Genomic DNA, 14,561 nt, shown 5'->3' on the forward strand with positions numbered 1-14,561 from the left:
GACTAGCTCATTTTTAAGTGTTTGCTAAACAGGAATACTGGTGGTACTTATTTACATGAAAAATTTCAAAATACGGACTACAGTAGACACTTTAGTGCAACTTCTATTCTTTCCCACTAATAAAGGACTCTTTTTTCTTTCTAGCTGCTGTAGGCTAGATGCAAAAAGGGACCTGGGTATTTCTGTGCTGAACATTGCAGTGCTTGAGATGGAAGTGCCCTGCCTGCAGGAATGGAAAGTCAAACTAAAGTCTGGGCTCGAGCCACTGCGTATGGTGGGAATACATCACTTCTCATTCTGAGGGGTTACGTACTCCTCCTGGATTTACCTTCATACTCTTTGGCACTGTCTTAGGAGAACAGGTGCAAGCCTTGGATTTTAAGGGTAGCAAAAACTTCTTATCCTTCAGACCCATGGCCTGAGCAGATGGGCATAAAGTTCCAATTTTGCTGTGTTTCATTACTCTACATGGTAAATGTCATGGAGGGCTTGCTCAAAGATGAAGTTATTATTAGTGTGGGCAAAAAACTGTCTCATCAGTATGAAATTAGTATATTGGTAGATGAGAGGGAGCAGTGAAAGGGGATTTAGCAGAGAATGACACATACTGGGTCAGGAGGAAGAAGACAATAACAAGTTGATGGCTCTGATTTTTTTTTTGTTTTTTGCAGCTATATTTTGAATGGATTGAAAGGGTCCCCAGAATAGTAATAGTGAGTCAGTGATGAAAATTATTCTTATTGTAAATGTAAAGAGCAAGTGAAGAAAAAGCACTGCAGTGAAGCCAGAAGATTTTTTTTTTTTGGGTGTGGATTTTATTTTTAACACTTTGGCTTAGGAAGGGCACTCCATCAAGAGAATTACCATTGAAGGCATTTAACTTGCATTACGGCAGTAAATTTTCAAGATGGGAAAAACAGTGAGATGCTACAATGGGAAAATTGTTGCAAAGATGGTCAGAAACATGAATAGCTGTTAGTACTGTTTTCCAAACTTTTATTGTCTTCTTGCCTTTTAATACACATTTAAGAGTCTGTGCACACTCATCTGTTTATCAGTAGAATACAGTACCTAAACTGTATATGCTAAATGCAGATTAATATTCTTTTCCTCTTTCTGTATTTTGTGTTTGGGCAGCATCTTCCAATTGAGAATTTTTGTTAATTTCAAAATTGACTTGTGTTTCACAATATTCATGTATTTATCTAGTCTGCAAGTAATTGAGGAATTGAGGCAGATATTTACGTTTCATAAAACTAAACAAAGCTGTGCTTATAAACTACAAGGATGTGTTTATACTTTGCAGTGCATAATTCTAAAATACAGTAGTCTCACCAGGTGTCACTACAGTGAAAAATTTGCCACCACTTCAGCAATTACAAAAATACCTCTTCTGTTTTTCTGTTTTGAGTTATCTTAGCCTGAGGTGGGCATAGAGATTGTTAGTCTACTACTTAACAGTTTGGGGAAAAAAAAAAAAAAAAGAAAGTTGAGGTATCACTGTACAGTGAACAGTAAGAGCAGTTGCATCTTTAGAGAGCTGGGATGCTGTTCTTTTTTTTTTTTTTTTTGTGATCCAATGTACAAAAATGAAAAGATCCAGGCATTTCATCCCTGCACATAAGATCATTGATATTATGTCTTTATTCTGTTTAGAAATGTCACGATCTGCTGTTGAGACATTTTGAAACGGGGAACAACACTCAATAATAAATAGTAGCTAAACTTTGCAGTGCTGAGACTGCACTTTCATATGGTACTAAGACTGCATCACCAGCTGGCAGACAGTAAACAATAACTCTGAATGCTTGTGAGATTTTCTTCTTAAATCTCTAATAAGCTTTCATTTAAAGCAAGTAAGGTCACTTGGCATGACTCATTTTATCGCTGAAATTAAGGGAACTATGTCAAGGGCGAGATAAACAGATGACCCGCTCATGCCTTATAAAAGGATTTGTTTTAAAAAATGTTTATACTGATATTTTGTTGCATTTATTTTGCTAAGACTGAAGGATGTATAAACTAATTTCTCATCCAGAGCCTACTGAAATCAATGGAAAACTTGACAGTAATTTCTACGCCGTGCTTTAGTTGTGATGTTGATGTTTAGAAAAGCCTGTTACAAGAATTTGTATAATCATCACTAATTTGCTCAAATGCTAATAATCACCTTGGAAGGTCCCGTCTGTCCAGAGAGAGCTGCCTTAACCAGTCCCAATCAGTATGTACATATTTAAGGGAAATGATTGTACTTCCTGGAGATTAGAAGCTAAACATAGATTCAGGGACGTACTGCAGCCGAAAGCACAGGAGGCTCCGTCTTTCCACCCCTCTGGCCCCCAGGTTAACTCCCTCCGGCGGGAAGGGTATTCCTGCCGTCACCCAAGTGCAATATATCCCTTTGACTCCAGTGCTCTTGTATGTTTTGGGACGGATATGATTGAACACATACGGGCTTCGTTCGTTCTTTTTGTTTCCGGCTGAAGCTACAAAACCTGTTCTGTTGCCTTTCTTGTCTTAATGAAGGAAGCAGGATCTATACGGATCCCCGTAGCTTTATTGGCTTGCGTTAGCAGCTAATATGAAAAGGGATTATGGTCTTTGAAAGGAATTGACAATCATAGAAAGGAGCATTGGGGAAGTCAGAAGAAAACAAAAACATGAGCCAACAACTTACTGCTGAACTGGAAGCGTTTGCAGTAAATGTATTATAACTGTCTCCGAGGATAAAGGAAAAAAAAAAGCCTAACAACATAGTGAGAACGTATTTACAGCAAACATTTGTTGGCCTGGTTCCTCAGCTGTCATGGTTATGACTGTGCAGCTACCGCTGCTGTGGGAACAGGCTATGAGAGTATTTTCTTTGCTCTGCTTCCAGTGCTCTCATCTCTGGCACAGATTACACAGGTATGCATGTGTTCGCCCTCCTTTGCATAAAACAAACCGAACGCAAAACATGCAGCTGTTTTGCTGGGCTTGTTGACTGGACAGGCAGAAATAGCAGAGAGCTCGTGGTGTCTCAACATGGCTGCGCTGGGGCTAGAAATGATTTTTTTTTTTTTTTGCTTTCTTTTAGCTTTTTTTTTTTTCCTTTTTCTTCTTTCCCCCCTTGAGCTTTTAAAGGAAGCTGTTTTGAGGTTTAAGGTTTCTCTGCAACAAAGTTCAGAGCTTTGTGCTTAAATGGCATCCAGCTTCATTCTTGGAAAAAGGTGGTGATTTAAGCGTGTTCTGAGGTGTTTGCTAAACAGGAATACCGGTGGTAGAAGAACCGGAAAAGAGAAGGCACTATTTGTTTTATCTTCTAAATGAAGCTGCAATTATTTCTGTGAGACTTCTCAAAAAATAATGCCACTCTTCAGCTTTTTCCTATTTCTAGTAAAGGAGTCTATTCTTTCTTTCTAGCTGCTGTAGGTTAGATGCAAAAAAGGGACATGGGTGTTGCTGTGCTGAATGTTGCAGTGCTGAATAGGTGGAAAGTTAAACCAAAGCCTGGCCTGGAGCCACTGCATACCTGAGGTGGTGGGAATACATCACTTCGCATTCCCAGTGGTACTGGGAGGTTACTTTGCCCTCCTGGGGTTACCTTCTGGCTCTTTGGCAGTGCCTTATCAGAATAGGTGCAGTATCTTAGAGTGCTCAAGTTTAGAGCTTGGTGTGGAATAAGTGGAAATTAATGGTGTAATTCCAAGTTGGTAGGTTCACTGGCTGGAAATGAACAGTACCGAAGATGTTGAGCAAGAGGGCTATTGGGAAAGGCCTGTGGGATGTATCTCACTTTCTGTCTCTGTCTTGGATTTTGGCTTCTGATTGTAGCCTGTATCGCACAGCTCTGCAGAGCTCAGATTTAGAGCCAAAATCGAATATATTCTGTTAGGTGCCAAGACCTTTCTTTTGGTTTAACTTGACAGGCTTATTCTCTGTTCATAATAACAGCCTGGGAAGTTTCCATAACCATTCAGCCAGGACGTGGGAGCTCTGAGTTCAGTTACTTTCTCAGTTTAGCATTTAAGCTTATATTTTCCACTTCCCAGGAGAGTGCCCTGCAATCACATACAGCAGTCAAAACTTTCTGCTCTACAGCCAAATCTGCAAGATTCCTGGGGCCAGGACTAGACGTGTGAAGGGGGAGTGCAACCAGTGCTATGCAGGAAATTTAGTTAATCCGAAGTCTCAGCTTTCCAGGTTAATACCTCAGCTACTGGCTTTATATAGGATTCTGGTTGTTCTATGACTTTTGCATTCTTGGTTGTACAGTGGGCCAGGTAAATGCCATCTGCCTGAGAAATTGAAACTACATCTTCCAATTCATGGGTAGGTTCTCTCATATGTCTAATTATGATATTAAACAGTTGTAATTATAAATGCTGAACCATAGGCTTTGGGGTTTTTTGTGGTTTTGTTGTTTGTGGGTTTGTTTTTTTTTAATGGCCATGAGTGCTGAGCTTTGTGCTGGATTCGGTGTTATCACTGGCAGGCAAATTTAGAGTGGGGCTGCTAGATTGGGCCTGCAAGTCTTGCTTCTTTCTCACAAATGTGTGTGTTAATTCATGGATTCCAAATGGGCTTCTGGTTCAAACTTGGTGCTCAATGGAGATTTTGGTATTTCCTGTCCCGAGTGATCAAGATCTTTAGGAGAATTTTTAGGGTTGCGTCTGAATGTGTAGGTGGAGCTCACCAAAGCTGCTCTTTTGGGCATTTTTTTGTCGGTTTTCAACATTTCTTTTTTGTCTTTTTGATCAAAACAGAAGTGGAACCTCCCCACCCCTAAACATTGATACATTGTTTAGCATTACACGCTAATTTTACTTTGTAAATAAACTATGAATATAACTATATAAACAGCTTTTTAAATTTAATATTCAATTCATAGATGTTAAACTAATTGCACAGAGGTTTTTTTAATAATTCAACTTGCATTCTGACTGTTAGAAGCTGACAAACTGATCCTTCACTCACACCATCCTCCCATCTCTCTTTTGCTCCCAGAAAATAACTGCAGATATCTAAGAATAGCAGCAGTTTTTGTACCAGTGTTCTTTGAAGAAAGTGATTGTTTCTCACATACCAAGTGATTGACACAAACGTAAAGTAATTGCGCTTAAGGTACCGGAGATTAGTGTCTGTGCATTTTTTTTTGTTCCCCTCCCTAACAAAGAAAAAACCCCACTTTTCTATGCTCTTTATGAAGCTGCAATGGGTGTTTCTCCTCTTATGGTGTTTTGCTCCATCAACAGTATCTTTTAAAAGAAGGAATATGTTTTCCCAGCAGAATGATGCCTTTGGAATACAGCTCTTCTATTATGCAACTAAAGCGGGTGCCCATTTTAAGTACTTTTTCTGCCAGATGTAAACAAGTTTTTTTTTCCTGTATAAAAAAAACACGAAGCAAGAATTGAAACTAAATAAAAATCTAGGAAGCAAATAAAAATGTGAAGACTGTCCCTTCCTTGGCAGTAGTCACTGAATGTCCCTGAAATGCATGGTATCAGCACTTCAGCAATTATTTTAATTAGGTTTAGAATACAAGTAACACTTTTAATTTATTGTTTCAGATACATAACAGAGGGCACTGATGAATGCAAAAGCATAATTCTGTGAGCACAGCAATTATTTTGGCAATCTATATGCGATGCTTTCACAGATTATCTGTTGTCTAATTTATAGTAAATGCTCTTGCTACTCTAGGAACAAGACCTTCAGCACATCTTTAAATTGTGGGAATGTTATGTGTGCAACTGCAATATATGTACAATTTTTAAGTTGTATTTATTTTTATTTTTACATCTTGCTTGTGTCTTTAATGCACTGTGTTCCACCCTTCATAAGGACAACCTATATGCAGTTCTTACTCCTTTCTGACCTAAAGACGGTTCTTTTAACAGAGAATGTATACCAACGTCACAGTCGCACGGTGAAGAATCCCAGCAAGTCAGTGATCTGCTCTGCTTGCTCTCGCATGTGTTCTCACGCTCTCTTTTCACACTCTCTCATCTTCCTGATTCTTTCTGTGGGATTGAAAGGTTCTGTATTTTGTGCAGCCTTGTTGTGACTCCTAGTTTCTTGTTGGGTGTATTGATTGTTGTGCTCCAAGGTAATTCAAGCAGACTCTGCAATGCAGGTTTCATTAGCAAGGATAGACTGTTTTGAATTCAGTGACTGGGGAGGATATGCTTTTGAATTTTAAGTACAGAAAGTTTGGAGGATGGCATTTTGTCCATATTTGTGAAAAACAGGTTATTAAAAAAACAAAACCAAACATTTCATTATTGAAAATTAATCTTTTACCTCAAGGCTACTTACTCTTGAGATCTGATAACATCTCACCAGACGAAAAAAACAGTCCCATATTGAGATTTACTGTCTTTTGGCCACAGTTCAGTGGTCTGCATCTAATTGATTCTATTCCAGTTTTTATATTGCACAGTTTATGGTAATATTGGAGGGTTTTCTTTAGCAGCATCTTAAGTGACTTGAAAAATAACATTTATCATGTTATTTTCTTCTGTAATCCTTTTTCTGAAAGCCTTAGAGTGTCCTCTGTAAAAGTCTGTAAGAAGAGCATTATACATTGTACTTAAGAAACAGAATTTTCTGACCTTTTTAATGATTTTTAGTTTAAGCACTGATTTAAAATCAATGTCTCAATGATGCGCATGAAATGATGCCTAGATTAGTCTGTTGGTACCCCAATAAGGAATGTATTAATTTTCTCAATGTATCAGAATATGAGCTGAAGTTTAAAGAAGTTAAATGATTTGTGAAGAGAATTAGGGATGTTGCTTTCCATTGCACAGCTTAAGCATTCAGTCTTAAACTATATATGAGCTTTAAACATCATTACAGAAATACTGGCTAAAATACGTATGGGGGTGGGCTTCATAAGCTTCTCCCTTTTGATATTTGTTGCCAACATTTGTCGTATTTCCTTCTGTTGTTATTGTAGGTAAAATCTGAATCAGACAGCATATATAAATTATATGAGCTTAAATTGGGTCCTGATAATAGTGCCTTAAAAATGTGTTGTTGGCTTTGCATTTGGTAGCTAAACAATGCTGATGCCTCTGTGTATTAGTAGGGAGAGCTCAGAGAGAATTTCTGGTTTAGATGATGTGCTTAATGTACCTGCATCAACCTGATGTTTAATTTATTTAAATGGTGTGATACTAGCCTACTTTCTTCTGATTTGTTTACATTTATATTACTTTAGTTTTGTGCTTAATTTTATTACTAAGTGGCGTAGGATATATGGCTCACCTAGTTCCATATTTCTTTTCCCGTCATCATTATTCGGCAGCTGAACTACAGACAGTTCTGTATCATAGAACAGGAAAAAAGATGTATTTCTGAAGAAAAGTTTCTGCAAATTGTGTAGTGCAGGCTGTTTGTGGGTCAGGGGTAGAGAGCAGCGGATCAATGATCAACCTTGAGACTGACTACATAATAAAAGTTTGCTTCTCAAAGTGTCGTCTTTTAGAGAACAAGTGCTTTGAGCCCCCGAGAAATGGGAATCGCAGCTCATGTGTGCTCTTTGTGGTAACAACTCAAACCTAGTGGAAGTCTCTTTCATAGGTAGTAGTGCTGATACAGTCTCCATCAGTTGTGGTGGGCATGCACAAAAGTGTTCCTTTTCAGACGCCCCCAGAGACCGTCCCCGCACTCTCGCGGCCGTGCCGGGCTCCCCCACAGCTGTGTGCCATCTCCCTTTCAGGCTGATATGGCGTTGACTGGCCTTTCTGAAGTTGAGTAGGAGCCCAGTGTTGAGGGCCTTCCCTCAGTCTCCTGGAATGTCCCGTGGAGAATAACCTCTTTATTGTAGTCCTCTGGGAGTTGTTTAGTTTTGTAGGTTATATAGGTGAAGGTGACAGAAACTTCAGGCTACTGCATTTGTCTTCAGTTCTTAACATTATTAAAAGCCATCAGGGAGGAGGAGGCGGCGGCCAGTTTCTCTTGGTGGTTGAATTGGACAGGACTCTGGCTTCTGGCCTAGACGCTTACTTCTAAAAGTTACTCTTAGTCTATTGAGAAAGAATAGGAGAATTTCCTTCTCTTTATGGAAATCTTTGTAGCAAACTGTTCTTAGTGTCACCCCAAATTCTCTCTGAACTTGGCAGAAGGGGCTGCTCAGAAATCTTTAGAGGGAATTTGAACCATTGCAGTGCATCTGTTTTTCATGATGTTAGATTGAAAGTCTTCGAGATTGGTTAGGCATCAGAAGACAAGTCAAAAGGGCAGTCATCTTTGTTCAGAAAGTATCGAGTTGTATTAAGCACTACGGAATATTCTGCTATGTTATAAGTAGTTATTTCAGTACCAGAGAGGATGTTTCCACAAGCACTAAAGATTATGTCTGGGGAATGTCTCCTTCCTTTATCAAATATTTGTCAGAATAAATAAAAATATCTTTTTAATTAAAATGCCACGTTTCATTATACTATTCCTAAATTGTGTGGTCTTTTTACATCGTGAAACTACTAACTTGTTCTCGATGTCTGTGTATGTTTAAGCAGAACCTTTAAGTAATTTTTCAGGGAAATCTTTGTAAATATTTGTTTTATCTTACACTGACAGATGTAAATATATGTGAACAGTTATATACATATACATATTATTTTAACAATAGAATTTCTTACCTTTATTTTGTTCAGCTGTTTGCTTGTATTAAATCATCTCTATATACAACAACGTAGTTAGGAAGAAGGGGGATCAGGTAGGAATAGACCCTAAGATGCCTGCAGTCTACCTCTTAGTACTTTTCTGATACTGATGTTCAGAGCTTGGCTGGCTGCTGCCAAGTCTGCACCTGCAGTGCTGCTTGATTGAAACTCTGCATGTATTCCTCTTAATAAGAACAAATAAATAATATCTTCTGTTATTTACCAAACACCAGGATTATTTCAAAACCACAAGCAGCAATCCCTCTTCTGCGCTAATGTTCTCTCATTTCTGCCTCATGCACAGAGGATGCTCAGGCTCCGTTCCGCAGCAGAAATGCTATCTGTATCTCTCTGCTCTACCTTGGGTTTAACTTGCTCTTTGGAACCCTTACTCAAAATGCGTATCTGGTATTTTGATTATGAATCGTCACATAAACAGAGTGATTGATTAAAGTAATTTACATAGAAGCATTCATGGTGTTTCTGAGCAAGGGAAAATACACAGAAGCGCATGGCACTTAATTACATTGCTTAACAATAAATGTCAAGTTAAACCTGTTTAAAAAAAGATGAATGCTATACTTAAGGAAAGTGCAATTACATTTCTATGGTTTGAAATGTTTTACACACTGTATGTATTAGAGGGGCAAAGATATTAACACTTCTGTACATGCAAAGGTGCTGACAGATTTCAGATGCTACAAGGCAGGCTTTTGTAACCGCTGTCCGCTTATTGCTTGCAAAGGGAACTTGTTTACTGTAATGTGCTGTTAATCTGAGCTCATTTACTTGTATGCAACCGCATTTGCATACAGACGCACTTCTCGGAACTGATTGAGAACATGAGGGCTAGTGGTCCTGATTTGGTAAATTGTTGCATATAAACACGATTTGCATTCAAATTAATGTTTTATATCACAGCCTGATTATACGTCCCATTTCAATAATGTTGAATGAATGGGGATAGTAGATTTCAGAAAGCCACTCTTCTGATTATATGTTCCAATTCTAAATTTAATTGAAAATGTCTCTCCTCCCTTTTTTCCTCCTTTGCTGAAATTTAATAACAGACCTGGCATATTTTCTCCCAGAAAATAACGTGTACACTTCTATAACAAACTGTTACACCTTCCAAATTACCTTCAATAATTTGTTTAATAAAGACTGTCATACTGCTTGTGGGAGGGTAATGGAGGAGCAACTGAACTCCACAGTGTTCGTCGTCTACTTCTGCAGAACAGAAGAGAATAAGAGGAAGTCTACAGAGAGAAATGGGATGAGGTGCAGAGTTCCCCAACCTAAGCCTGAGCAAGTCCGTATGTCTAGAGGACACTGTTCACTACTAGGCAAAAACACCAGCTCAGTTCTTTTCAGCAATTATAGCAATGTCACTGTGGTGTAGCTCTCCATTCTCACCCTGAATTACAGATGAAAAGGAAGAGAATAGAATTGTAAGGATAACTATTTGACTACATCCAAAATTCAAAATAAAACCTAAGGTTAGTTTTAATGAGGAGCAGTTTTCCAGTCTGGTTTGCCATCTGACTTCTACCAGTTCAGTGCCACAGCAGTGGCGTAACTCAGAGAGGTGTGTGGAGGGTAGTTCTCACATACATTCAACACTCACGCACCTAGACATCTTCACTGTTGTCTTTCTGAACTGGTGTGACAAAAGCCTGTCTTCTGTTCTACTCTGCACAGCAACAACACATACTCTCCACTGCTGCTGGGATGGTGTATCTTCTCCATTTTTCCGTGCTCAGATTTATAAGTATTATAATGAGGTACAATTCATTTGATAAAGACAGCTCATTTCTTTTTTTTTTTTCAATCCGTGAATTTGAAGAAAATATATGAAATAAGATGGTTTCAGTGCCATAAATTAGGTAAATTAAGTAAAGCATTATAATCTAATTGCACTATGTGTTAACAGAGTATTTTTCCTGTTGCCTAGCAATGAGATTTACCGTGAGATTCACCATGTGCTTAAGATTCCATTATTACCTTCTGTTTTCAGAGGTTTATAACTTTAATAAAAATCATTACTTGTAGGCCAATCTAGAAAGTGCATGTTGAAAGTTCTTTTTGTTGTTATGGGGTCACTTACTAAGGAAGCTTGAGGCAGAAATCTCTGGTGCCCTCCGATTTCTGTACCCTTTCTCCTGTTCTACTATGCGTCGTAAATTTTGAAAGTAACTTCTGAAGCAGCAATTGTTTTGTGTGTTTTTGAAGCAGTAAGCTATTTATTAAAGTGTTCTTTTACTTTAAAGGTTCTTCATGGAGATGTTTTTATCAAGGCGGCTACCACTCCTTAGAAGAGTAGCAACTGCTTTGTGCTTCCCCACAAAACTGACCACGTAGGAAAGGGTTTGAGCACTGGCCTTCGACGTCTTCTTTATTAGTGTTCCAAATAGTAGTAGAATAGGTCTGGATGTTTTCTTTGGGGGACTGTAGTGCTTGCTAGGTAGGTGGATCACATGGAGCTTGATGAAGGGGTCTAGTGCGTGAAGATCTTGGAGGAGCAGAACCTCTGGTACGAGTGAAAAGAAAAGCTATAGGACAGGCCCAGAAAATCACCTTGTTCCGCAAGAGGAGCTATCTGAAAGTTAGGGCCAGCAAGCATATGCAAAGCTAGACAGCTTTTATCTATGGGAAAAAACCCAGTGCATTTATTTTTTTATTCCAGTTACCCCTGATAAGGGCGGGGGTTGGATTGTTTTTCACTACTCCATGAGTACCTAAAAGGACTTGAAGTTGAGCTCCTGGATAAAAGGGCTGAAAGCCACTCAATTTCCAAGTTTTTTCAAGAACCAAGTGTTTTTGTCAGACAACGTGATCAAAGTGATTGGAAAATGTGTCAGAATGATAGTAGTGCTATGCCACTCATAGATGTGTTTTAGGAATGCATGTTGCTGCAAGGCAGAAAGCAAAAAAAACCAGTTTATTCATAGTTTCTGTAGAAGTATTTAAGTAAGGAAAATATGATTACTGGACTTCTAAATTTGGACTTAACAAAAGATGCCAGGGTCGGCCTTCATGAAGACACTGGGGGAAAAATGTATTTTGAGTTAAAAATTAAAATTTTTTTTTGTTAATTTTATTAAAACCCTCTATACCTTAGCATTTCAAAATGGTTGTGATTATTATGAAAGATTTGGTTTTGCTTGTTGAAATTTATGCACTTAACTATTTATAGAGGATATATGTGTTTAGTTGTGAATCTTTACAGAACTTGACTTTAATCATGTAAACTACTGCTACTTTTTAACATCTATATAATTTCAATTTGGCACCTTTATAATGGTTAATTTTTAATTAAGAAACAGAAATTTAAAGTTCATGCCTTCAGGTGAGCAAAGTAATTCACCGGTTCTGGCATTTGTCTTGCTTTATAAAAAAGTAAGGTTAAGAAAAACAAATTAAAACCCAGATTTTTTTTTAAAATAAACTGGCTTCTCTACCCCATGCTTATGTTTCAGTACATACATTTTTGCACATACATGTAATTTTTCTTTGGGGTTATGTAGTCTCAATATTATTATGAATGCTAATTACTTTTAGAAATCTGCTAGGTATATGCCATTTGTGTTGAGAAAATGTAGATACTATAAAATAAACAGATATTATAGATAATACAGATCAATATTAAACGTGATACAGTGAAGTGCAGTGTTTGCTGTGGCTACATGCTACATAAGTGGCATTTCCTGTTTAGCTAGACCATCTTAGGAACCATTTAGTGCTCGTGCCACCTTTGGATAGAAAATGAGGAAAGGGAGGTGTGCCTGAGAGTCTCTAATTTAGATGTCTAAAGTTAGAATTTGCAGCTAACCTTCCCCACCCCCCTTCTCCCCTAAGTGCTCTGAAATCTTCCATCTTCATCAGTCTGCCTTGAAAAATTCCATTTCTCACTGGAGTGCTACGTTGGGTTAGTGGTCTGGATTTCACATCACTTGTGCTTTCCCAGAAGTTCATCATCCATACAAGAACTGAATGAAAATTCATGAGTGTTCCCCTGACAGTGTCGAACAGTCCAGGACAATAACTGGGGGACTGGCAAAATGTCAATTGTTTTTGCTGTTAAAATGTCACTGAGGGAATGTGTAAAATAGAAGAGAAAGTAAAATCCTATTCTTGTTTGGCATTTTCCAGTATTAAAGCATCTCATATGCTGTTGTGTCTTATATCTGTTGTATGAATCAGAAACATAGCATATGATTGTATTATGGCTGTGTGGGGAGAAAAATGAGGGGGAGATATTTGTGGGTCTTTATTTTTAATGTGGTTACGATTTCTAAAGCTTCTGTACTGCAGAGACAAAAGACCTTATATCATTACTGCTGGCTGGTAAGAATGCACTGGTACTACCCTGCTTTATGTCAGGGTTGAATTGAGGATCTCCTGAAGCTTACTTTAACCGTTGGGAAACATTTAGGAAAAGTGTAGCTTGGCTTTACATTATATAGAGTAGGCCTAGGACCATTTTTGTTCTCACGAAGAGAACGTTTATTGCAGTACACAGTGGTCTAGAGAGAGTTATTTGGCTCTCCTGGAAATCTGTCCTGGTAAAGAACGTAAATAATCACAGCATTCTCATATTTGAACCTAATGTCTTTAATGGTCACTCTCATTTCATGCTTAGTAACCAGTAAACTTTTTTATTGAGTGATGTCTTATGTACGTTGTAAGTTTGTATAATTATACCTGGTGATTTTCATTTAACAAATCTGTTGGGTTTTGTTGTTTGTTTGTGTTTGTTTTTTTTTCTACCAACAGCTTTTTTTCCTAGAAAAAAATCAGTACTGATAGTTCTAACTATGCAACAACAAACCAGAAAAAAATTACTAAAGATTTATATGTAGTATCAAAGAAGTGATAAGAAGCAAGCAAAATTGGTTTTAAATTAGTGGAAACAATTCCTAAGCTGTGTTTATTGCACAAACCCCAGAATTTTAGCCTGAATTTTACCTAACATTTGCTTCTAACCTATGATTAAGCAGCTGCCAAGTAAAAGTCCTAAATTAAGTTGTTGCTACTTTTTTGGGGGGGAAAGATTCAACAAGAATTATGCTCACAAAGATTGGATCTCTTAGAAAAGTAATGTCTTGGTCCTATACTGAAAGTGTGACTAAAAGGGCATCTCAGTATCATACTTTTGAGGTGTCCTTGGTTCACTTGTTTTGCATGCAGGAAACAAGGAGTGCAATAAAACACAAAGTGCCTTAAATAAAAAGACTTCAGACCTCCAATGTACATTTTTTTTTTGTCATCTTCTAGGTTGACTGGGGTCAGCTGGACTATTTAGTAATTGACATGCCACCTGGGACAGGAGATGTACAGCTGTCAGTCTCGCAGAACATTCCAATTGCAGGTATGTGTATTGCTTGACTGTTTCAGAAATTTGAAGTTTGTTGGCTTTAGAAAAATCTTATTTTAAAATGCTAGTCAGAAATTCTTTTAATTGTCTTTCTAACACACTAAAAAACTGTTCTGTCAGTAGTGTGGTGATGAAAAACACTATCAGTGATTTTTAACATGTTAGTGTTGTGATTATGTTACCTTCTTCTGAGCTAAGTTTCAAAAAGATTGAGAAGTCAAGTATAGCAGTAGTCCGGAAGGAAAGGCAGTCATGCCAAAAACTGGTAAGGTTAGTAGTAGAAAATATTTTCTTTGTCTGTACCTACTGCATAGTAAAGCTAATACAATAAAATAGTTTGTCTTCATGATTGCCTTTTAATTAGAAGCTGATGATGCTGTTAACGCACAGCATTTATTCAGATAAACTATGCAGCACCGTAATACACTAATGCATTCTTTCTCCTCTCATGCTAGGAATTTGACTTTTTGTAGGGGATTTAAACTTCAACAAATCAATCTTGAGCTATGCATGCTGCCCTCTAATCTCAT

At 37.8% G+C, this 14,561-nt stretch overlaps 1 protein-coding gene across 1 annotated transcript in view; it reads left to right on the plus strand.

Moving 5' to 3' along the window:
* Positions 1–14,561, plus strand: part of NUBPL (nucleotide binding protein-like) — a 90,830-nt gene that overhangs the window by 42,768 nt on the left and 33,501 nt on the right. The window contains exon 9 of the mRNA XM_009887005.1: positions 13,932–14,029. Coding sequence (XP_009885307.1) covers positions 13,932–14,029 — 98 coding nt within the window. The remainder of the gene's footprint in view (positions 1–13,931; positions 14,030–14,561) is intronic.

This window comes from Charadrius vociferus, unplaced genomic scaffold (genome assembly GCF_000708025.1).
Source record: "Charadrius vociferus isolate BGI_N301 unplaced genomic scaffold, ASM70802v2 scaffold14, whole genome shotgun sequence".
Lineage (NCBI taxonomy): Eukaryota > Metazoa > Chordata > Aves > Charadriiformes > Charadriidae > Charadrius > Charadrius vociferus.